General features: G+C 39.7%; 1 protein-coding gene across 3 annotated transcripts in view; it reads left to right on the top strand.

Annotated features, from left to right (window-relative positions):
* Positions 1-25,969, top strand: part of GRB10 (growth factor receptor bound protein 10) — a 205,544-nt gene that overhangs the window by 149,985 nt on the left and 29,590 nt on the right. For all 3 annotated transcript variants that reach the window (XM_045005961.1, XM_045005962.1, XR_006577008.1), the window contains one exon: positions 18,129-18,285. In XM_045005961.1, the coding sequence (XP_044861896.1) occupies positions 18,129-18,285 (157 nt within the window). The remainder of the gene's footprint in view (positions 1-18,128; positions 18,286-25,969) is intronic.

Consider the following 25,969-nt stretch of genomic DNA (forward strand, 5'->3'; position numbering starts at 1 on the left):
GGGTTTTGGGGGTCACAGTTGACTTTCCATTTAACTCTCTATTATAGCTCTAATGTATATGGGCAAGGGGGCGGAATTAATCATCTCAAGGTGACTGGAATATTGGACCCCATAGTGAAGTTAACTGATTTGTCATTTAATGTTGAAACTATGGCAAAATGCTGTTTGTAGGGAGGAATAAACTATGAACCTTGGTACTGCATTGTCTTTTATGTCTGGGAGAGGAAATGCACCCTATGGCTCTTTAAAGGATGAGACTTTCCAGTTAGTCTTTACAACATAACTTTCATAGTATAGCCTGTAATAAGCTGACATTCTCCCTATTTCATAAGATTTAAAAAGTGGAATTAATAGAGCGTATAGGCTGGCAAAGCTTCAGTACAAGCAAGCACAGTAACAAAACTCTGGTTGTTTTTTGTGCAGTCAGATGAGTTGAAAGAAGAACCTGAAGTACTCTGGCAATCAAACCACAAAACCAATTATAGGCCCTAAATTTCATTGCGGTCTTATCAATTTCTTCCTTGTTGATGTGTATATGAGCAATAGTTTAACTGAAAATCGTTTCAGTACTGCCTGGGTTTGTTAATACTCTGCAGTTAGCAAAATTTTTGACCCTTAACACACACAATCGTGTTCCCTAGTGGGGGAAGGGAGGAAGTAAGAAATCCCATGAAACTCTTGTTTTGTGGCAACAAAATAATAAGACTAAACTAATCTACAAAAGCAATTTTTATTACCCTAAATTGTATAAAAGAGCATTCCTTTTGAGAGCTGGAAAAGATTCCAGAAATATTTCTGTACAAGGCATTTTCTTTCTGGGAAAAACCCAAGCATTGATAAATTAGGATATGTTTTCAGAAATCCAAATAACATCACATTGCTTTGAATAAGCTGAGCAGTTTTTTTGAAAAGAACAAAGGTTAACACTGGATTTTTTAAAAATATAATATGTGTCTAATTACAAAATAAATTAACTTTGAGGATGCACTATGTAGAACTGGTTATTTTTAATGTGAGCAATTCAAGTAATTTGAGGAATGCAGGCTGTAGCTAACTGAAGAGGTAGAAGTGGAGTGGTAACAGAAAATGGTTGCATACTGCAAGTCTAAAAATGTGTAGAGTCAGGATGACTGCAAGCTTCTGTGCCATGAATGGAAAAGGGTAATAAAATTCAAACCTAGCAGACCTTAGTGGGTTACTGAAGTTCATACTAAACTATTGTCAAATAAAACTTTATTCAAAAATGTGTCTCAGAGCAGAGCATCTTACCTAGAAGGAGACTTAAGATTTTTTTTTTTTACATGCGAGATTGGATATTAAATTGAGATGTACAAATTTACAAAACAGAAGTCAAAATATTGTAGTAAGTTTATATGCCCTTAAAGTACAATCCTTTTGTACTTTATTGGCTTCATATAACTGGGTTTGATTAATGCATGTTGTTTAAAATGCCTGTATTTTTGAGGATGGGAATGGAGTTCAGCTACTAGTAGAAATGGAAACTTCAGAATAAAAATAAAAAAATCCTTTAGATACAGGTATTGTCCTACCTTCCAACAGTCATCCATGAGAAAGGGGGGTGTGTGTGAAAGGACTAGTAAATTCTACATTAGTGCTTTCTTTTCAGTTTTGGCTCCTCGGTTCAGTTTCAGATAAGGTTTCAGTGATCTTTTTTTTCAGAATACTCCTTCAAGAAGTACCATCTTGCAACTACAGCGCCTACAAAATCCTTTTAAAGACAATGAAAATGTTGCCAGGACAGGAATAAAGTTTCTGTTGTTCCTCTGCATGAGTGATTGTTTTAACTATGCTTGCAACCTGAGGCTAAAGGGAAAAAGTGAGTTTGGCTCTAGTGGAGAAGACTTTTGTTTCTTTATATATAATAATTATTATTTTATAATATCATATTTGGTTTTATGCCTATAAAAAATACAGAGTTATCTTCACCTCTGGATGAAGGCAACTTTAAAGTTGTAGAAGGATCCGTGTCTTGTTTCCTCATGCATGTGCATTGCAGTAAACATACTTCTTTCTGACCTTAGAAAGATGTACAGTAAACTTGGTCATTACTGTATTTCTCTATTCTTCTGTCTGTCTTATTTATTCCCACCTGGGGTACATTAGTAAAGCTGCTGGCTAGCAAGTATGGAAGATGTCCAGTTTCGTACAGTACAGCTGTAGAATTCTGTATTGCTCATAGTGACTTAGAGAAGGAGAGTAACAAGTTTTTTTGTTTGTTTGTTTTAAATAGAAGGAAGGTTGATCTGTCCTTGGTACAAAAGTATACATCTAGAAAGTATACGTAATATTCACTCAAACTATGCCTGTACAAAGAAACCTGTTTGAATATTAATGTCTTACTAGTAGGGCTCACCATCTTAAATGTTTAATGAAATTCCATGAAAAGCATTGCTTTGGCTCTTCGCCAATGCAAAAGGTCAGTTAACTGCATTCATGCAAGATGTTAATTGGATGGACAGAGTGCATTGGACAAACCCATTGGAAATTACCACAAATTGTCCACTTTTGGGGGGATGGGAATTAGGAGAAAAAATGTACTTTCAACCAACTTCAAAGATACGATGGCTTAAATGAAAGCTAACTGTGTCTTGACACACAACTCTATAGCAATACCTTTGTAAAAATAAATCTGGAGTAGATATTGTGTGAAGAAATAAAGCTAACTTTCTATCATGCCAGGTAACAAGATTTGGTACTAAATCTGTACTTGCTTGTACAACACAGTTCTACATTAGCAAAGGATTATTCTGTTCTAACATTCATGTTGGTGAAACCCCTGACATTTAGACTTCCCTGATTTGTTTAGGTCAGTTGATTAACTTTCTGTGTAGTGACTTGTGGTGTGTTCAGTTAATTTAGAGAATGGAGATTTTTGTAGTCCCATGGCATGGCCTTGCTAGATATTGATGAAAAGTCCTATACAACTGGGCAGTTTATAGACATTCCAACTAATTGGACTTCAGAAGGCTTTGATATTTTTTGAAGATATAATAATTCTTAAGTGAGTACACTGTGTATATATTAAGGGGTTGGAATGAAACATCCTTTGTGGAAAAAATTGAGCTGCTTGGTGTGTGTGGGTATTCTTTTGGACAGTTGGTTTGGAAAGCGAACCTGGGGATGTTCTAAGGTTACCTAATGCTTCCACCACCAGAATATCCTTTTGGAGTACTCCTCTGGACCCCTGGTCAAGATGTTAAGTGTCCTTAAACTACCTTAAAGGTCCCAAATCTTAAGCATCCAGTAGTCACAATTTTACACTCAATATAGTTCACAATAATATACCAGTAAGGGGAGTCCTTTTCTCCACCAATTTTAAATATACATCAAAATGATAGAATTATACCCATACATGAGTAATATTCTAATCAACTCAGTGTTTACCCCCACAACCACTGTTAAAAGCCTAGTGCCATTTACTAATACACCACTACCCTGATATAACGCAACCCGATATAACATGAATTCGGATATAACGCAATAAAGCAGCGCTCCAGGGGGATCAAAGCAAGTTCAATATAACACAGTTTCACCTATAACGCAGTAAGATTTTTTTGGCTCCCGAGGACAGCATTATATGGGGGTAGAGGTGTACACCGATAAATCATTAGTTTGCAAAGAGAGAGTATTGTATTGTATTGTATCTACCTACTGACTGCATACAAAATCAAATGGATAGAAGTTGACATATAAAACTGCTAATACTCTGAACCATTCAAGAGTCAGTTAACATTTCCATTGAAGTTCAGGTTTGGAGGAATTTATATCTTGCATCTATGCAGCTTATTTGGGTCCCAATAAGAATAAAACTAAAAATGGGTCAAGCCAAATATTGCATAAAGTATCTGACTTGGGTCAAGCTTGCATGAAAATAAAATATAGAGGGCTAGATTTATCAGGTGATTAAGACATTTCAATGAAGGAAGAGGAAACTAATTTGCCAGTTTATTCAACTATTAAAAGTGGAAGGCTTGGACAGTAAGGAGACATAGGCCTTTTGCATCATGCCTTATAGCTGGCTGCCCTTCTGTATTGTAATGATGATGATAAAACCAGAGATAAGATGACCAAAAAGGAAGAAAGAAGAACTGAGAGTTATGTGAATCCATAGAGGCAGAATCTTAGCATCATGTTACAACCTGAAAGAACAGGTTGATAGACACCTAAACAAAAGGTGTCTTCATAGGTATAAATGCAGTCCAGGAGCATGGTGTGCATCACTCTATAAACGTTTACTGATGATGTGGGAAGAGGGACTGCTTTCAGCAGAAAACATTTAGGTTAGTTATAACCATGAGAACTACTTTCTATATTAGCGTGAAACAGATACCATGGTGTGAGAGGTGGTTGTTTGAGGGGTAGAACTGAAGCTGCCAGGCGAAAATGGGGAGAGACATGAGCTGGTTAGGGGAGAACAGTTCAGAGGGAAGGAGGAAGATGAGTTTGGTACTGCAGTGCACAATATTGTGAAATAGGCTATACTGGAACATAAAATTGGACAAAAGGACCGTTGAGGATTCAGGGAGGCTTGCATAAGCATGTGCGCCTTCTGGAATATCTTGTGTCAATGTTCTGCTAAACATTCCACTCATTATTATAGCTTTACTAAATAAACCCTCCTACTGAGCAGCTATAATGAACATTTTACACTGAAGATTTCTAAACTAACAATACCATCTACAGTGAAATTAAATACCATACTTACGTGCACAACTTGTGTAGGAAAGAACATTTAATGACCTTCTCTTACCTAGATTATAAGGGGAAATTTGTGGAGAACGCTGTCACAAATAAGAATTTATAAGAGGAACGGAACCGGTTAGCCTCCTTTATGCCTAAGCTTTTAATGAAAACTAGTTGGCCCTTTCAGTTCCTAATGGGCTGTGTTCAAATACTAAGCTCTCTATTTCTATAATGTCATGTACTGCTTGTTCGGCATCTTTTTAATTAATGTCATTTTACTTAGTCCAAATTAAATATGCCAGATGTAGCCGATTTAGTGGCTAACAATGATGAGTGAGGGGAGGGGAGAACTAACATTCTGTTCTCAAGGGAAGTTTTTTATTTCTAGTACCACAAGAGAAGTTGGAACGGTAACCATGGCAGCAGGGAATTTGTCCCTGTATGCTAAGCAAAGAGTTGGTTTGTGTGGGTTTTTGGGGGGTTTGTTTGTTTGTTTGTTAGTTAGTGCCCCCACCAAGAAGGAAGGGACATATTAAATGGCCTAGAGCAATGCTTTTTAAGGGGGACATTGCATGTTAAATTAGAGATGTTAGCCATGGAATTAAAGCTGAAGTTGTTACTAATCACTTGGTCTTATCACAGCACACAAGTCTGAATACATGTGAAAGGAAAATAAGACCATAAAAGATGGGAGCAAAAAAATTTTTAAGTAGTAAAACCTATACATAAATGTAGCTGTAGACTTTTGTTATAAGATACTTTGTATAGTAGCAGACCTAATACGTGATTCAATTTGTAATCTCTCATATATACCACATCCCTTATTGTTAAAAAAATAATAATAATAAATCCTTTTTTGTGAGAGAGAGAGTGCAGTTGTTGCTCCCAGCAGGTTGAATTCAGAATACACATGGAGCTTGTTGCAGTCAAGACAGTATACATGGAAGCAGCCAGCAATCTCAGTCATGATGGCACATTCCCAGATACTGCATCAGAAAAGGAAGCTTTCCCTTCTCGACTGGTTGTTTCCTGAGTGTGAATTTAAGGAAACCTAAGAAGGTGTTCACTTACAATGTCTAAATTACCAGACACAAACTCCCAGAGCACTTTTACATAATTAAATTTTTCCTCTTAATGTATTTATAGTATTTAAATACATTGTGTTTATGAATGTTTAAATACAAGGAGGGGGAGAATCTGAAAATGATGAAAATCTGATACTAATGTGTAGAAAGAACTCTTGAAATGCCCCTTATGTAACTCTTCCTTGGTAGAGATCTATAGGTATTTATTCTAATCACACAACTGATGCTTACACAGTTGCACAGAAAGTTTCCTAATGTGAGCAGCTCAGTAAGAAAGCATTATTGTATGTGACAAATGGAACTATAAAACATCTGAAAGCTGCAGTCAGCAACAATTAGCCAATATTCTCTGCGTGAAATCTCTTGGTTCCAGTGCCTGTAACTTGAGGAAACAGCAAGTTAAGTAATATTGCTGAATACTGTACATTGAGGAAGAAACTGATGGCCAGGCATTTGCGATGCTTTGCCATGCCACTGTCATTAAGCCTGTCAACCCTCCCGGTTATAAAGCACCCCTCCTGTTATTTTCAGAGCAGTATGAGCTCTGCCTGCTGGATACATCTGTTGTGAGCTACCACTGATGCTATCAAAGTGGAGGAAAATTATATTTTAGAGGTGTGCTTGGGCTCTTGAGGTTCTGCTAGCGTAAAAGAATAATTATATTTTTACAGTTCTGATAAGCTATACAGAATAGCTTTATACTTATGTCCATATAATTAAAGTTATTTTTTGTTGAGTGACATTAGAGATTAAGGCCTGGCTTTGCAAAGCCCTGGCTGGGATTATTTAGTTGGGGTTGGTCCTGCTTTGAGCCGGGGGTTGGACTAGATGGCCTCCTGAGGTCTCTTCCAGCCCAAATCTTCTATGATTCTATGACTAGGCTATATTAGGTCTGAGTTAAGACAGTTTAGCTGAAATGTTCCTTCTGTCCAACTTATCCCATCTGTCCCCTTTAGCACCAGCCTCTGTTGCCTCTCACCTTGGTGTTTCCTCCCTTCAGATAGTTGTAGCTATGTAACCCATCTTCTTCCACACATACCATGCTTGACTGTTGCTTGTCCAACAGAATTTTCTTTGTATCTTTCCTAAGTTAATTGCTCCAGTCTCTTAACCATTTTTGTTATCGGATTTCCCTCCAATTTGTCTACATTTTCCTGGTTCTGAAGTGTCCAAAGCTGGCCATAGTAAAGTGGGTATGTTCCAGGAGCTATATAGAGCAGGCTTTGCTCTCCATTCATAGTTATTCTGCCATTTTTTCAGTCATGTCACAGTGTTGAGATCCCAGCAAATAATTGTTGATACTCCAACCCATCTGAAATTTAAGAAAGTATTTAATAAATCTGCTGAACTTCCAAAATCAGTCAAGTGGTGACACACTCAAATGCATGCTGCTTATTGTTCGCTATCCCTGTGCACCATTATGACAACACTAGGCCAGCCCCATACATAAGGATTTGCGGGAGAGTTGGTGAGAACTCTTTTGGCCTAGTTCGCAATCTTTCATGACTGACTTTACATTACGCGCGGGGGAGGGGAAGGATACAGCATGTCTGTAGTTCACCCTTTCTCCCCAGCCCATCTCCAACAAGTCTCCTGCAGTAAAGTGAATATCCAGCTGCTTTCTCCTTTCAACCATAGTGATTGGTTTATATCAGTTTGTTTTCAAGGAGCAGGGGTATGCACAGGAATTTAAATGTGACCCCTTTGGGGGGGCACAGAAGCTTGCTGTCCCTCCTTCTCCGCACCCTGGGAGGCGCTCGCTGTCCCCTCTTTTCCCCCCAGCAGGAGCTTGATCTTCGCTGCCTCCCCTGGGGGCAGGGAAGTTCTGTGCCCCTGATGACTACTGGGGGGGGGGGGAGGACGGGCGTGCCCTGCTTGCTCACCCTTGCACACACCCTTTTCCAGGAGAATTTCTGAAAGTGTAAGCTGAAATCCTATTTCTTGGTCTCCAGGCTCAGACTTTTAACCAGGTGCTTGCATGTGCTTTAAGCTGTCTGTAGCGTCACTTAAATTCCCTGGCAATATGGGGAGCATACAATGAGGAAGTGAGGAAAAAGATGGAGACCATGATGATGAGACTGTCTCCTTACCAGCTAGCTGCAGCAGTTTGCCTTTAAAATAAATATGTATACCTAGACCCCATATAACCTGCAGTTTTACAGCCTGTGATGCTAGGAAGGGGTAGGGAAGCAGTGGCTTCCACAGCAGTCATTTCTACAGTTAGGGGATGAAAGTCCAGAAAGAGCATTAGCCTCAGTTGCCTAGGGGTGGGCAAACAATTGTTTCCTAGGATTAACTCAATAGATGTTTTGTTTTGAGGATGAAGAGAGAAAATTGCATAGTCATTATTTAGGGATGAAGGGTTGCAAAGTGTTCCTTGTGGCCGTTGCTTTTAAATAAATGTCCTCACTGTTCTGCTATATGCTAGATGATCTGTAGAGAATGAGCATCACACAGTGATCTCCTGCCATGTGTCTGAATAACCTCAGCTTATGCTCTACTGTGTGATTGTGGCACACAGTGTTGTCACAAGCTGCATTGACATATAACTGTTTGTAGACCTAATGCTTAAATCTAATGAAATAAATATATAAACTGCATGGTATCTTTTATTATCAATTGACTCTAGATGAACTGTCTAACTCAACTTTTCCATTATTTTAAAAATAAAACTGTTTACATGCTGTTTCTAAATTTTAAAATAGACTTCTTAAGCAAGGCCTGGACCCCAGAATTGATGGCATGCCAGGTGGACTGCTGTGATTAGCAGCAGGATTGGATCGCCCAGTAGCAATAGCCCTCTCCTGATCATTAATAGGGCCCAATATTTTGCACCATAACCTCCCTCACTGTGTTTCCCCAGGAAAAACATAGGAGGTACTGTTCCAACTTTGGAAAAGAATCTCTCTCCAAAGTGGCCAAACACAAAGAGAATAACCAAATTGGATAAAAAGGCTGAAAGAGCTTATGAACACTTCTACAACGGATGTTACTCAGAGAACTGCCTGGTCAAGAACCTGGTGACCATGTTCATGTCCTAGTGAATGGGGGAGGAGAGGCTGTCATTTAAAAAAAATAAAAATGAATGAATGAATTCAGCACCCAAATCATGTGATTGAGACCGACGGTGGAGAGTTCAACAGAAACTGTCAGTGTCTACAGTTTGTGCCTCAGAAAGAACAATCGACAGAGCAAACTCTAGAGATGACAGATGCAGAACAAGAGGGGAGAGCTACAGATTCCAAGCTGACCACAGCCAGTCATTGCAACTAAAGGACAACCAGATGACCAAGTTGTTATGCGTTCAAGTCATGTAATTAGAAAACCAGTATGATTCAGAGACACTTAACAGGCAAAATTAGCCTGAAATGTAAATATTGTAAATGGTGGGAATGTGGAACTTAAAAGGAGGCGATGTAATGGATGCTAGATTGTATTATGTTAAGTCATTAGGTAGCACTGGGTGCAAGCATACCTTATTTAAGATATCCTCAGCCATACAGACAGAACATGAGGATTTTATATTGAACACATCTGGTGTGTATCTCACTCAGAAGGAAGCTCTGTAGCCATTCCATATCTGGCACAGGAGCGTAATAGCGAGTCCTGCAGCATGTCTGGGAGGGTGTCTTATCCAGATACTGGCAAATCAAAGTGGGAAGCTAATTCTAGAGTCCAGGACCCCCAACTGAAAACGGCCTGCTGGCTCTTCATTTGGCCCCGGTGCTCTAATCTCAAGTGCTTCATTTGCCATTGTCACAGTATCCTACTAGGAAAGAAGCAGCCATTCAAGCAAATGGGACTCGTACCATTTTATTTAAGCCAATGGGAAGCTACTCCATAGTCTAGTTATGCTATCTGTCAGACTTTAAATGAACATGGTTCCTGTGGTTGAAAGCCTGTATCGTGAGGTATATGTGGTCCTAATACAGTTTTTAAAGAATACTTTATACTGGCAAAAACCTTAACCAAAGAAGTTGCAGACTTAGTTTATGTTCTCTAAGAATTGTCCTTAATCTTGATTTTTCTTTTGATTGTCCTTTCTAGACATATGTTTGCAAGAACTTTTCTATTTAGGCTTATTATCGCTCCCTCCTCCCCCTGCTTGAAATGAAGCTAAGAGATGATAATACGTTTGGTACATAACTGGGGAAGAGGGTAAAATATTTAGAAATAGATTTCATAGTAAGACATTTTTCATAAAGGTTAATGCCAGACAAAGCTATTTAATTATTTTAATTGCAGCCACTGTTTCACACTTTGGATAATGTAAGTTTTAAGAAACGCTCTGCTATTCTATACATAATTAGTTATGTGGAAAAAATGGCTTGTGGATTAATAGCCAAACTTGGTGCCAGGGGTGGCTAAATTTGGGGATGATGATAGGAGAACTAGACAAGGAGACATTATATAAGTTTCTTTACTACATCAGAAATCTAGAATCCCAAAAAAATTGTACAAATCAATGCTTTCATTAGATACCAGTCCAGTTCTGCTGACCCAAACAATAGTATGCATATAAAGTGAACTGTATGAAGCTTGCCCTTTTATGTGGGATGACCTGTAAAGTACTGTTGACGTTTTGGCAAGTTTCATAAATAGTAACATAGCTGTGTTACACGAATCCAAAGTCAATATAGTTCACGTTAATTGAATTGAAAACTGGTTATCACTAGATCTCCAATGCAACTAAACTCTCAAATGGGGGTGTTTCTAATAGGGACCCACAGGCTTCACTTCTTGACCCAATACTGTTCAATAGATCTATCAATGATCTGGAAGACAATATAAATCATTGCCGATAAAGTTTGTAGATGAATGACACAAACTGGTGATGAGCTCAATAATGAGAACATTCAATTCTATCTCTCTCCTCTATTCCTCATCCTAATTTCCCAGCCTGATCTATAATTTAGAACAGCTGCTTTTTTTTCCTCACCCCACTTCCCATCTGCATGTCTGAATTTTATAAGTGGGAAAAGTTTAGAGGATCAGTTGGCTTATCAAGCTGCTGAGAGTTTTGGGAAGGAAGATATGGTAGGGATGAGATAACATTGGGGACAGACAATGCACTGTTTTTGTTGCAAATATATAAGTCTGTGTCATGTAAGTGGTAGAATGCAGTGTTAAATATAAAAAGTTCATCACTTGGGATAAAATGATTGTGAATACTATGGTCTTAGTTTGCTGTTACCATATCCTAGTCCTTTAGTATTTGTAAGCTCACAACTTGGATATTGCCTGGTATGATTCAGTTGCATAAGGTCATTCAACTGTGCTCTCCCTCAAACATTCCAGGTGAGCAGCTTTTGAATTGGAATGCCAACATGGCACATAATCCTGAGACTAATTGACATATTTGTTCACTTGGAAGTCATTAAGTATCCAATGTTTTTAGCTTCATTAACTGGTCATACATTTTCAAATACATGTTTGGTTATTAGAATTTCCTATTCTAAATATGGGGGTTCAGTACCCACAGTGTCATTGTGTGGTGACTAATGGCAAATGTTTACTTTTTAAAATCGGTATGTGATTATTACTGAGCTTCTGGAATGTGCTCAGATTCCACTTTCCAAGTCAAATTGTTCCTCTGAATCCTGGAAGGAACATAAAACTTAGTAACCTAGCAGAACGGAGGGGTGGGAGTAGAAACAACACTGAATTCTTAATTTAAACACTCACACATTCACTTAATGCAATGTTAAGATTAAATAGTCAAACGTGGAAGTCAATACCAAGATCTAAGTTCTTATAATAACAATAACTCTCCTCCTTTGGACATGGGCTGTTAAATGCATACCTAAATAGGGTGTGTGCCATGTAGGAGACTTAATATTGCTATGAAAACGTTCACCTTGGCATTTCCTGGCTTTTGGATGTTTACATGCAAAAAACCTACTGCAATATGAAGGTTCCACACAATATTTATTGCATGATTCTTGCTAAAGAAAACACTGTGCAATGAATGATATTTAAAAGGTCCCAGCTGCACTTTGAAGTTCTCACCTTTATTACTGGTGCTGCTGTTTTGGAGGATTTTTTTCCCTCTCTGCAAGACTGGAGTCAGCAAGCAACAACAATCAGAGGGGGAAAATTATAGGATTGACTCACATATTTCAGTGAATCACTTAAAATATCTCTTACTCTTCTAAGCTAAATACATTAAGGATTGTGAGGTGCCGAGACACTGCGTAATGGGCAACATAAGTCTCTTAGATAACTGACCTAGAGTAAGTTAGGGAAACTGGACTATAATACCACAGTGTGGATCTGTGCTAGACAGAGCTAAAATCTTTTCAGATATGTGCTGAGTGTGCTCAAAGTTACTCTTTGTCAAAGGCTTACCACTGTTGAATCTGAACATTTTCCCCTTCTTGCTACTCTCTGAACCAAGCAGAAGGTATACTACTCATTAAGGATAATCCACATGCACAGTTAGAATCTACAATCATTGACAAATTGTCGGTAAGTGACATGGGATTAAGACACTGAAAGCTCTCACTTCTCTCATAACTCAAACTCCCTGATTTCGTTATTGAAAAAAAATAATTAGAATAACTTTGAGGCTAAGGAAAGTTGGAAGTTTTCCAGAAAACTTATCATATGAAAACAGGCTTACAATGAAAACTCCCAATTTAATCATAACCATAGTGGTTAGTACCGATGTGTCTTTTGTAATCAGCAGATGTTCTTGCATTGTATCAGCTAACTGCAAAAATCTTAAATGCAAGTATGGTCATCTTATTGCCTGGATTTTTTTTAATGTCTAAATGATTTAGCAGAGTGATTGTGGGATTCAGGTATCAGAGGGGTAGCCGTGTTAGTCTGGTTCTGTAAAAGCAGCAAAGAATCCTGTGGCACCTTATAGACTAACAGACGTTTTGCAGCATGAGCTTTCGTGGGTGAATACCCACTTCTTCGGATGCAAGAGCGAAGACTTGCATCCGAAGAAGTGGGTATTCACCCACGAAAGCTCATGTGCAAAACGTCTGTTAGTCTATAAGGTGCCACAGGATTCTTTGCTGTGGGATTCAGAAATCTGATCCAAAACCTACTGCAGTGGTTCTTTTTGTGTGTGTGTGGTGTTTTCATAAGAAGCTTGCACATAACAAGTCAACTAGGTGGTTCTTCAGGTAGTTTATGGAGATCCCCAAATCTACTGCTATGAGAAAAGTGAAGCATTTGCAGAGCCACCAGAACATTTATTCCATTAGTTTTCAAGCTGAGCTCACTGTCTTTTGGCTAGCCAGATCCCTCCATCCCCTTGTATGCCTTTCTTAAATTGTTGAACACAGAATGAGTTGTGACCCAGGTTAGTTAGCATTGGTGTAAATTCATCTGTGATTAAATTTGTGAAGAGCTCCAGTAAAGTAAAGGGATAGAAAATTCAGGCCAGGTCTACATTAGAAACTTTTGCCAGTGTAACGTTGGTTATGGACGTGAGAGAGAGAGAGAGAGAGAGATTTTTAAGAGATTTCCGTACCTGCAAAAGCCCTGGGGTAGATGCAGTTATACTGGTATAAAAATGCTTTTGCTGGTGTTAATTATAATACCTACCTCTCATATTGCATTTTTTAATATAGCTTATTTTGCTTGGGAAACTGGTACAAGCACTCCTGGCAAAAAAGTGCATTTGACTGGATCAGCCGCCAAGGGTTTGCCAGCATTGCTGTACTGGCAAATCTTTTCTAGGATGGACCTGGCCGTATAGCAGCACAAAACCAAAGAGTGAAGCAGTGCGGTAATGAGTGATGATTGGGTAATGATATATATAAAACCCTTGTTCCCAAGGAAAGGAAATTAGGAGTACCAATAGGGCAGAGGGAGGAAGATAATGTAATTGTGACCTTGAACTGGGTTTATTTTTATCTTGTCCCTTTTAATGATCTCATTACTTCATGTAACAAGCACCATAGTTGCTCCTGGGAAAGTATAGGCTGGAAGGTGAGGTGTTCGTTCCTTCATAATATTAAATCACTAAACTGGTGTATGTTAAAGTGCTTTCAGTTTTTAAGTCTGTTCAAAAAGAATTCTTCACAGAACAATGGCGCAGTCTGTTATCTGTTCCTTTGCATTGTAAAGCACTGAATGTGCAGCCAATCGGAGACTCCGACTGTCTGAACATTCTTAACCTTGATTTTGAATGGAAGGTACCTCGTGCTGCTGACATAACTGAGTCCTTGTTGTAAGTCATTGTTCCAAGTAGTTGACTGTTGCATTTTACTCTCGGGGGTTGCAAAGTAAAAGTTTTGTTTAAAACTGATTTTTCTGGACCTCTGCTAAGTGTGTCTGTAGCGTCTACCTACTGGAACGAGAGTGCTTTATTCACAGAAGAAACTGATTCATTTTCCTTGAGTTAGGTCACTAGTGCAATATCAGCTGTGCTCATGAGGCACCCTCTGATTTATAGCAGAAATAAGATTGTGTGTGGAGCACTTACAAGCTTGTATTACTAGATTACGCCATTATGTGTAAGAATAATTTTTTTTTTTAAATAATCAAAACTAGCTGTCTCACTGACCACTCCTGGCTGGCTTGGAATTAGGCCTGTGTGTTGTAGAGAGAGAGTACTCGTGCTCAACGCTCTCTCTTTTTATCATTATTTTTGCCATTGTTTCAATAAAACTGCTGTAGCAACCAAGCGTGCTTCCTAAAATATAAAATTTTATCTTAATATACAATATTTGTGTGGGCACCTCCATGAAATCTAATTCAATAGCCTCTTTTCCCTTCACAAAAGCCTGTTATTTAACACTGCATTTCCCCACCCCACCCTTAAAGATTTTAAGCTTCACCTTGTTGCGCTCTCCTTTGTTTCTACAAAATCTGGTTAACTTGTGCTGTCTCTATTTATTGTCGGGTTACATTCACACAATTTTGTCCCTCTATTGGTATGGTCCATTACGTCCTCAGTGTTGATGGTGGCATGTGACCTCTTGCTGTTCTCTCCTACTTATGCTGCTTTATCAATAGGGAAATGTAACTTGTTCCCTTCCATCCGCCCACTACATTCCAAATCCCCAATATATCAAATAAAGAAAGCTTTAAAAAACCGAATGAATGAATTTCTTGCTTTATCTAATGCAGACTTGCAGAAGGGAATACCTGGATTCTTTCTACAGTGTAGAGCTACAGGGAAAAAGGACTGCAGAAATATCAGAGGTGTATCTGAACCCACGTCAGGATAACTACATCTCTCGGTGTATTCCCCAGTGTAGACAGCTCTATGTCGTTAGGAGAATTCTCCATTCAACACAGTATTTCACCTCCCCAAGAGGCGGCAGCTTATTCCAACGGGAGAAGCCCTCCTGTGGGCATAGTGTCCTCATTGAAGTGCTGCAGCGTTTTATGTGTAGACCTGCCCCGACCCTGAATAGACTTCAGCAAACTTCCCATCTCAAAAGGGCTTTTTGGTGCAACACACTTAAAAGCAATAGACCGTGAGCTGAAGTTGTGAGGTGGGGGAAGGAGATGGGACTAGCACAGAAACAATGTGGTCAGCATTTCTGGTCAGGTCAGGTGCTAGGGCACCGGGGAGAGAGGCTGCTGCCTTCTCCTCCTGGGTTTACTGCTGCAGGCTTTTCCCTAGTTGGAAATACAAAGAAAGGTGTGGGGTAACTCCATGCTTTTCTCCCTATCCCACACAAGGGCTTGTTAGACATTTCTGATAAAACAGCTCTACGTCTCTCTTGGGTCTCACAGGCAGCACAAGGGATGGGCAGCCTGCCCTATGCTGCCAGGTGCTTCCTGGGCTTGTGCAAGTCTCCAGGCAGTGAAAAGGTCTTTTCCCATCCTCCACCAGGATCCTGGTAATTCCCCTCCCCTTGTTCTCCTGTTCTTCTGTTACATTACTTGTGAAACACCCCTTTGCAAAGTCTGGGAAAGAGAGTGCCTGAGCATTCCCCTCCACAGTGCGGGAGTGATGTCAGCAGGCTAGTTCATGAGACAGGAAGTCCAATTAAATGGTTTTGTTCCACTACGGAAAGCAGAGTCAGATAGATACACAAAGCCAACTGAAAGTAGATATCCCCTCCCCCGCAGTTATGCTGCTCTTGGATGTTACTTGTAGCAATAATAGGTACAAAATTTTAAGATGGATATGGGATTCTTTTCCCCCTGCCCCGATTCCCCTCTCCCCCTGCAGGAAAAACAGATGATTCTCTCTTTAAGATCAGGTCCAGACTGTAAACATGGAAGCCCACTATGTTCCCATGTTGTGAAATGATGTATTTTTGTTTAGTGTCTCAGAGGTACATCCCTTTCCTCTATTTGAAGCTAACTTCCATTGTGGCAGAGTGGTTTTGTAACATTGCTAGTATTGAGATCACTGTGTGGAGATAATACCTTTATACTGTAAAATGTGTGCTAATTACTGAAAATAGACTTGTCTAGGGACACAAAACAGAGGGGCAAAAACCCATCCAATGCCTTCTGGCTAGGATTTCTGTGACTTGGTTAAGTGTTACCAGGAGTCTGAGTGCAGCTGTAACATTGTACAGAGTGCATACCTTCCAGAGAGCTACAGCAACCGGGATTCCCCCCTCCTCCTCTTCAGAGCCTGCTTCTGAAAGAGCTGGCTCATCCCTGCTGTCAGATGAAGCAGTTTCCTGAATGCATGGGTTTGAGTCACTTTAGCTAGATTAAGTTTTAACTCCTCCCTAGCTGGGCTTGAATTTGTACATAGCTATGGGAAAGGAAAGGGGGAGGGGAGTAGCGAGGGAAGTGGTGGGTAGCTGTCAGACTTTAGGTTCATGGAAATACTGTACCTAATCAATAATCTAGTGCCAGATCTAACCTGTAGCACAAGAGTGAGCTGTTAAGATGAGCCGCTCATATTCCACTTGCTAAATCAACAGTCTGTTATAATGAGAACTCAGACCACTAAGCAAGCATTTAGTTAAAGGAGTAGGGGGAGGGGATAAGCCGGCTAGGAAGAAGGAAGAGGTAGCAGTAGCGAGCAGACTAGAAGTTCAAGTGCTTAAGTTGCATGTAGATGACATCAGCTGCTGCGAGACTGGGCTATTGAGAGATTTGGCAAAGAAATCAGAATTCAGGGGACATGCCTGCTTTTGGTTCTGAGATTTCTGTGTTCTTTTCCTTTGAACTTTTTAAGATCAGAGGGGTTTTAAACATTTGTGGGTGTTCATAAAAAGATTTCCTTTGTAATTTTTTTCTTACTGGGGGGGAATAATTTGGAAGTCTGATAGTGTGTGGGAAATGATTACATCAGTCACAGGGAGGGCTAGGATTGGTCTACACAGTGTGGTTTGATTCACTACCTAAAAGATTGTATGTAACCCTTTGAGTGGAGCTCTGGGAAGAGTTGTCTGCTTCCCCAGAAACAGTACCCAGAACAGGGGCTACGTGACAGGTACAGTACAGTAATCCACTGACACTACAGAACACCCCGAGTGTGCAGTTTAGTCTGCAAAGGGTTGGAAGAGGCAGAGAAATAAACTCTTTCAAGAGGCAATCTATATTTAAAATGCCATCTTGTTCTTCTGACTGCTGCCTTTTACGTGCTGTTGAGGTAAGATTTTCCATATCAAATTACCCACAAGGTTTCTGCTAGATCAATGTCCTCTCTTGCTAGGATGCAGAATGTTTTAATTTGGGATTAAAATAAATCTTGGTACTCTAAATTTGATTATATGGGGAAACAATTTTGCAATAATTGTATTGTTTGAGCAGAACAATGCTAACGGGAAAGCATCTGTATAATTCAGGGGTTGGGGGGAGGTTTCTGACACGTTCTCTTTATCTCCATTAATGTTTGGAATGTACAGTGTATGCACATTTGATTTCAAACTCCTTAAATCTAAGATGAAAGAGAATTCAGGGGGAACAGAGAAATGTGTGAACAATGCTAGGTAATTCGTATGTGGATGAACTGCAAGTGGAAGTTAGAAAGGCGAAACAATCAAAAGTTAGTCCTGAGCAAGGGAGCCATTTTTAATTTTTAGAATTCAACATAATTTGATGTAAATGTTCAAATTCAGTAGACCCCAAACTAGATTTTTTTTTCTATTCGTTTTTTAACAGACATTCTAGTACATTGGTATTATTTCATTTATGCTGCTTGTCTACTGCTGCGTAAGGAATCTCTGCTCTCTCTCCCCTTCTTGATACATGTTCATATTAATGTTGCCCAATCTTCCTTTTGGACCAGGGTGGGAGGGGGATGAGGAGAAAGTAATATAAAGTAAATTATGTGTGTCATTTGTGCTGTCTGCTAAGATTCCTGGAGTTATAACAAGGAGGGGCGCTATGTACGGTGACTGGTTTGCAAATTTTCAGAACATAAGGCCGTTGATCTGTGTATCCTTTATGTTGCAGGATGTAAAAGTCTTTAGTGAAGATGGGACAAGCAAAGTGATCGAAATTCTAGCAGACATGACAGCCAGGGACCTCTGCCAGCTGCTCGTTTACAAAAGTCATTGTGTGGATGATAACAGCTGGACCCTAGTGGAGCATCACCCTCATCTAGGATTAGGTAGGGAACCGTCAAGCATGGCAATGTTAACTGTGAACATACAGTGTGTAATATAACAATATGGATGTCTTTACAATTGCTTCATTGTGGACAAAGGTTTTTTAAACTCTAAGTGAGCTGGAATCACTTGTGTGCTTTATACTAATGCGTGTTAAGCATTTAAACCATTTTTAACTCTCCTGTATATTATTTTTCTAGTCTTCACACTATTCTAACTTTGCTGTGTTTTGAGGCTATAGCAAATAAACAGCTTAGGCAAATTAAGCTTGATCCCTAAAGAGTACTGGCCCTGTGAATCAGCTCAGCTCATCACCAGCTGGGAGACTTGAATGAACAGACTCAACCTTGCATACCTACAGTATGGTTATGAAAGCTAGACACACTGTGGGGGTAGGAGAGGGGGCTGAATACACTTGACTTCAGGGAGGGGAAAGTATTGGTACTGCCACTCACAGGGGATTGGGAATTCCTGGACCAGCACTGGCATCTGTGCTCTCTAGGCAGCAGCTACTCCAACTGATTGAAATTAAGGTGCCATGGTTACAGTTGGCAAGAAGGCAGCAAGAGGAAGAACTGCAGGGAATTAAATAACATTAGGAATTGGTTTAATTACAGTACCTGAAAGAATCTCATGCTACTTAATCTGGCTTCTGCTCTTATTTTGTGGAATGGATTTAGTAGAAGCACCATGATGTGCAACTTTTGAATATGCAGTATGTGAATAGTATGCTGAAACAATACAGAATTGTATATGATACAGAATATGGAATTTGCAATGTTAACCAATATACTTTGAGGTGAATTGCTGCCTTTAAAAAAAATAAATAAGCAAACCATTAACTGTAGTCAGGAGCACTGAAATTGAGAACACTATCAGTGGTTTATAAAAGTGTTTTAAAAATCTGAAATTTATTCAGCCTTTACAAATAAAGAAAGAAGTGATTTGCTGGAACTGTGTTACCCTAAATGAATGCTATTAAACACAGAACTTTACTGTTCTGCAAGTTAACTCTCCAAAATGTCTTACAGTTTAACAATTAACAAATTCTTCCAGTTAGATTCTTTTTTTCAATGTAAAGATAGAACTAACTATTCCATAAACATGGAAACCTGGTTCATGTAAAATGACAGCTTCCAGCTTTGTTCATAGCATAAATCGAAATTGACAGTATAAGTTACAGAATCTACATTTTGTCAGTCTAAAGCACCACATCCACATGTGGGGAAAAATTATTAAAATTTTAATTTTAGCAATGCTCATTAAACTACCAGGCACTCTCTCTATATTTCCTTTCCCATCACTGCTGATTACCAAGGTATTGTGTAAACAGAAGCCTTCTCCTTTGTAATCAACATCCTTCTCCTGCCAGATTCATTCAGTGATGCCACAATTCAGTGTTTGTGACATCACAATAGCTTCCATGGTGACTAATTGTGCTGTCAAACTCTGGTGTGTGACATCTCTGAATGAATCAGGCAGGAGACTGATTAGGAAATCAAAAGCTTCTGTTTACATACAAATAACTCGGTAATTAACAATGATGGGAAAAGAGCAAGATACTTATCAGTCTGCATTTATATACAGTAGAATCTGCATATGACGGAGCTCCATTTTAAAGTAAAGCATGAAGCAAATCCTAGATTGATTCAATTAAATGCAATGTACAAACTGCAACTTGAGTTATAATGAAACTTTCCATGGGGGAAAATAACTGCTAAAAGAGTGTTCCAGGGTTAGCAATCCAGTATATCCATGTTACAGGTCTTAAAAATACACTTCATGATTTGAGAGTGAAAAAGTTATAAGATTTTAAAGTTGAAAGAGCATCTGAGATAAAAAAGGAATGCAGTTTGCCACATGAAAGAAACTTCATCTGAATTCTCAATTCCATAGAGTGGAGGCTTATATATTCAAAGTATATATTCTACTAAAGACCATCCTCTTGAGAATTCAAATACCATCCATCCCCCAAAAATCACCAGCACAATTTTGGTTAAACTTAATTTGAACATTTTCCATGCTACCGAATTTTGCTGACCCTTGGGTGGCTGCTCTGAGAGGCTTTTATGTGCATTTTTCAGATATTGCCAGATTGTGGCAGTGGTCTCATAGTCTTCTCTCACCACCCCACAGCTCAATCTACAATGAGGTGTCCCATACTCTAAAACCTTCCCTCTACAGATGCGGTTTTTTGTAATACATGTAGGTACACTTGAGATGTGAAACAATCATTCCAGCTGCTCTGGAAAACATAAGTGATTCTCATGGCTCTGTGGACATGTTTCTAGAAGATGTTTCCGACAAAACTAGCTGATGCTCAGATATCAACAGAAGTAATACTTTAGTTTAGAAGGTGGTTCTGAAGTCATCCAAGAACACGGTGGCCTCCTAATAGTTTAATTTTTCCTCCTAACCTACTTGGCTGCATAGGAGCTCTGTTTGCAAGAATTAGTTCAGTTCAGGATCACACAATGGTGACATGATTTAACTTCTTGGAATGTAGAGTTCACTGGTTAGTGCAGTGATACTTTAGGTCCCTGCTACCAATGGGACCTTAACCAGACTGCTTCCCTTGCATACACACTCATTTGTATGTCCAAATAACATTTCCACACGCAAATTGCTGCGAACAGCTATTTGAGCATGGAAATTAATTTGTGTACCCAAAACTGTGTATATAGAAGCAATGTTTCTGATATAGCCTCTAGACCCATTTAGATTCCTGGCATCTAAGGTCACGTTGCACTTTACTTAAAATCTGACATTAATCTCTAAAATTTGAGTTAATCCAAACATTTTATTTGTAGCTCTGGAAATCTAGTTTGTTCTTGCAATTGAGTGTCTTCCTTGTGTGCTGCTTTACTAGTCCTTCTGTTCGCATAGCAGCTTGGTCTAGTAATTGTATTTTGCAGAAGCGAGGCCTTCTAGTTGATTTGACATACACAAAGGTGTGATCCTACATTTCTATGTTTGACCCAAAGAGGGCCGTTTCTCTTGAGATTAAGCAGCAAAGAATCCTGTGGCACCTTATAGACTAACAGATGTTTTGCAGCATGAGCTTTCGTGGGTGAATGCCCACTTCGTCGGATGCAAGAGTCTCTTGAGATTGCCACTTGAGTTGCCTTTTAGACCGTGAGACCATCAGTCAGCATTCAGTCACCATGTTGATGGCTTTGGTTGTGCCGAAGCCCTTAACAGGGAGGACCGCATGAAGGTTGCCATCTTCCTCTCCTTCTGCTTCACTATTACCTACTATTCTTTTGAAGGGGAGGGAATTGAATTTTCTAACTGGACAGGTTTATTTAACATTGGTAAGCGAAAGCAAAATTTTACATACCTGGAACAGTGATAGAGCTGTTGGCAATATGAATTGGAAAGTAGTGTCATTGTGTGGTTCCATGTGTACATCTTCTCATTTACTTCTATATAAAATTTGCTTAATTTTACAAGTAAAAATATGACTTTTCCTAAGAGCCACCTCACTAACTGAAAAAATGAAACTCAAGCTGTTGATTCTTCTGGCTGCTGCATAATTGCCCTTAATAATAGTTCTGTAATCAGAACTTTCTGGGTATTACACTGATGGGGGAAATGAGATGGATCCTGTACTGAACCTAGATGCATTAATTCTGCAGTTTTAAACAGTAATAAAAAGCAGTTTAAAAAACTGGTTGTCATTCTGAAGTGACCCCCCGAGAGGACTTTGAATAAACACAAGGAATAAATAGATCAGATTGGTTAGCAGGTGCCATTTTTAGTAACTTTATCTAATCAGCCTTCCTTAAGCATTATGGTTAGAGTCCTTCAGAGTGTTACGTTAGCTCTTTCTGGATTATTATTGTCTGGTACTTGGGCATTCTTTACAACATCATGAAAAATCTGTTGTTATGGATGTGCACGATTCTCATAGTCCACGGCAGCCCCCCATCAGCTCCCCTCCCAGCGCCTCCCGCCTGCTGGTGGGTCTCACATATCAGCATCTCCCTGTCCCTCCCAGTGCCTCCCAGCCGCCACGAACAGGTGTATCACAAAGTGCAGGAGGGTGAGGGAGGATTTGGCAGGCTCGGGGGAGGGGGCAGAACTGGATGGGAAGAGGTGGGGTGGGGCCTTGGGGGAAGGAGTGGAGTGGGGGTGAAGCCTGAGGAGGAGCCGGAGGTTCAAGGCCCCCACCCCAGCACTTTGGAAGGTCAGCGCCTGTGACAATTGTAATATGTCCATGTATAATGGCAATGTGGAATTAAATCCTTGTTTGTGATTGGGTTAAAGCTAGGACAGCATGCACAAGAGTAGCATGTTTAACTTCTTGAGGATAAGCATAAAACAACCAGATAAAACAAATAACTTTACATAATTGTTGTGATTTACCATTTAATAACACTTAACACACATTTGTGATTCTAATTTTGGAGCCAAAATTCAGTGTATCTCTAAAGTTGTTGTGTTGGTACATCCATAGCCAAGTAGCTTTGTAGAACGCCTCATCCTATTAGTCAATAAAAGAAGGAATGTCCTGTGTTGCCGCTTGTGTAAAGATGTAGCACACTGACAGCTGTGGGTTTGCTTCCCCTCAACATCTAAATCTGCTAAAATGTTCAAATTCTGGTTGGCTTGTATTATCAACATGAAAATTCAAATTATGTTGTGACTGGTTCGCCTGGGGTGTCACCTGGAACTGGGGTACCGCTGTACCCTTTGAGCCACCAGCCTGGGCGTCCTCCCTGGTAAATAAACAAAAACACAAACTGAGCTTTAACACACTAGATAGGATATGAATTAGCAAATTCTCACCCTGAGTGATAAACAGGCTGGCAGATTCTTAAGGCACAAGCTGCCTTTGCTTTGCAGCTTGGGTTTCCCAGGTTTCATACACAGGCTAGAAATCCCTTTAGCCTGGGACCATCACTTCCCCCAGTTCAACCTTTGTTCCTCAGGTTTTTCCAGGCATGTTGTTGTAGGGAGAGTGAGGTACCATCATGATGTCATTTCCCCCTTTTTATAGCGTCTTCCCAGTTGCTGGAAATCTCTTTTGCTGTAACCTAGGTCAAACAGTTCCCATTGTGTAGTGCTATCTCTGAGAGGTTTCTGTTGTACATAGTTCCTGGGGTAATCCTTGTACTTGTGTGCATTTCCTCAATAAGCCATTAACATTGCTTGGCCTTTTTACTATTGTACCAGAAAGGCTGCTTGTGGATGTTTTCAACCTCACAACTTCATAACTTCACAGGTGACGATAGCACATACGATCCAATGAGACATTAATATCTAGCAGATCAAGACTTAGAATGATACCTCACAAGGCATATTTTGTGCAAAACATACCGTAATTATATGACAGTGGTGAATAGGGGAGTGCCAGGGTGTCTCATATGTTATTTCATCAGAAATGCCACCACAAAATTTCAGAGGAAGATGGAAACTAACTTGGTAAGGAGACAAGTTTAGGACTTTTTATTCATCTCTACACAATACTTCCGTCAAACATTCATAGGGTGTATTTAGACAAACTAAAAGGCAAAGTACAAGCCACATGGACAAATGCTGGCCTAAATTACGCTTCCTCAGGATAAGCAAGACACATACTCTGACTACCTTAAAATCGATATGAGCTTTACACTGTATCATAAAAGATGAAAGACTTTAAGCTCTGTAAGATCAACCAGGAAAGGCAGTGCCTGAACCCATGGCCCTTTACAGGGTACAACCTACTATCAAGTCTGTCATCTTTAAATCAAAAGACTATTCGGGGGAAAAACACCCCACAGACCTGTTACCCTGTTGGAGAAAGAGATGGTCTGAGGTAGCCAGGACCCAAACAGCATCTTGATTTATAGATTAAAATCAATATGTCAAATTACATTTGGAACCTAGTGGAAAATTTGGAGACTTAGGGGGCAGATCCTAAGCTGGTATAAGGTGTCACAGCCTCATTGACTTCAGTGAAGCTATGACCAGTTATACTAGCTGAGGATCTGCCCCTAGATGCAAAGTGCTCTCTGTGGCTAGCACACTAAAAAGGAGGTTGCTTTCTGCTCTTGCTATATCTTCCAAATGATCTTCAGGGGTAGCCCCATGAAGAGTGAAGTGCAGTAATCCAATCTGGTGGGCTCAAAGGCTTGGAAACCCCTAAAGTCCACAATGAAATGTCACAGTTGAGTGGAATGCAGATGGGGAAAAGACAATTGGCCCTCCACTGGATCATTACTAATGAAAGGTAAATCTTAACTTGAGCCCACTAAATTAAACTGAACGGCATGCAAGAATATGCTTGCTTTTGAGATTTCAATCACTTTTTGCTTTTCACTGGGCTTGAAAATATCACAAGAGAAGCTTTTCCCATGCTATCTTGATAATTCTGGTCCTGTCTGAAACCTGAAAGTGCAAAGATGCATGCAAGTGAAGTGAGGAAGGCTGTGAGCCACAAGAGGCTTGAATTTTAGGCAGAGTTTCAGGTCAGTTGTGTTTTTATTTGAGTTGGTTTGCCCATTCCTAGTTATATACTAGAAACCTTGATAATGAACCATCTGAAAAATAGGGAAAACGTTGTATGCAGTGATGATGTAGCTGTGTTTGGTCCCAGGATATTAGAGATACAAGGTAGGTGAGGTAATATCTTCTATTGGACCATCTTCTGTTGGTGAGAGAGACAAACTTTCAAACTTACACATAGCTCTTCTTTAGGTCTGTGAAACATACTCAGAGTGTCACAACTAAATATAAGTTGGAACAGATTGTTTAGCATAAGTAGGTAACACATATTTCAAGGGACCACTCAAGGTGAAGTGGTCTGTTAACACCTCTCCAGTTGTGGAGAGGGGGTGGGGTGAATTATGGCTTGATGCAACCAATCTGTTCTGTCTTGTACTCAGAGTGTCACAGCTAAATACATTTCCCTGAACTAAAGAAGAGCTGTGTGTAAGCTTGAAAACTTGTCTCTCTCCTCCAACAGAAGTTGATCCAATAAAAGATATTACCTCACCCGGCTGGTCTCTAATATCCTGGGACCAACATGGCTACAGCAACGCTGCATCGAACAGAAGTTGGTCCAGTAACAGAGATTACCTCATCCACCTTGTCTCTGAAAAATACTGAGACATTTTCCTAGAAACATTCAGTAGGCCTGTCAGGACACTGACATCATTGTCCCAGAGTAGACTTGCACCAATTGTCCTCTAAAAGTTGTTTTTTAAAACTTTGACCTACTTGTTTCAATGGAATAGTTCCCATTAAACTAGCTTGTTCATTCTTTCATATGTATTGTACTTTTTGACTGAATTATGGTGGTGGTGGGATATTCATTCATACAAATGACCAATTTTAGTTGCAGAAAATTTCCCTGTGATAAGTACAAAACCTCTATTGCTGTCTGTTGGCACTCCTTTAAGAGAGATCCTTTGATTTCTTCTATAATAAACACAGTATCTTATAAATCTGGCCTGAAGTTCACCTCAGGATCATACTAGATTTTGAAAAGTGTGGCTGAATAGGATGCTTTTTCACCCACTTCAGTTACATTGCACTTGTATCTTAAAGCTGTCCCCACCCCTTCACTCCTTTACAATAGACCAAGTACCAAAAGAAAAATTTAGTTTGTATTACTCAAGTTTCTTGCTGTCATCAGGGTACACAAACCATCCTATGACCTCTTCCTTCCCAAAAGTCCTTACTTGTATGAAACCCTACCAT

This window comes from Mauremys mutica, chromosome 2 (assembly GCF_020497125.1).
Source record: "Mauremys mutica isolate MM-2020 ecotype Southern chromosome 2, ASM2049712v1, whole genome shotgun sequence".
Classification (NCBI taxonomy): Eukaryota; Metazoa; Chordata; order Testudines; family Geoemydidae; genus Mauremys; species Mauremys mutica.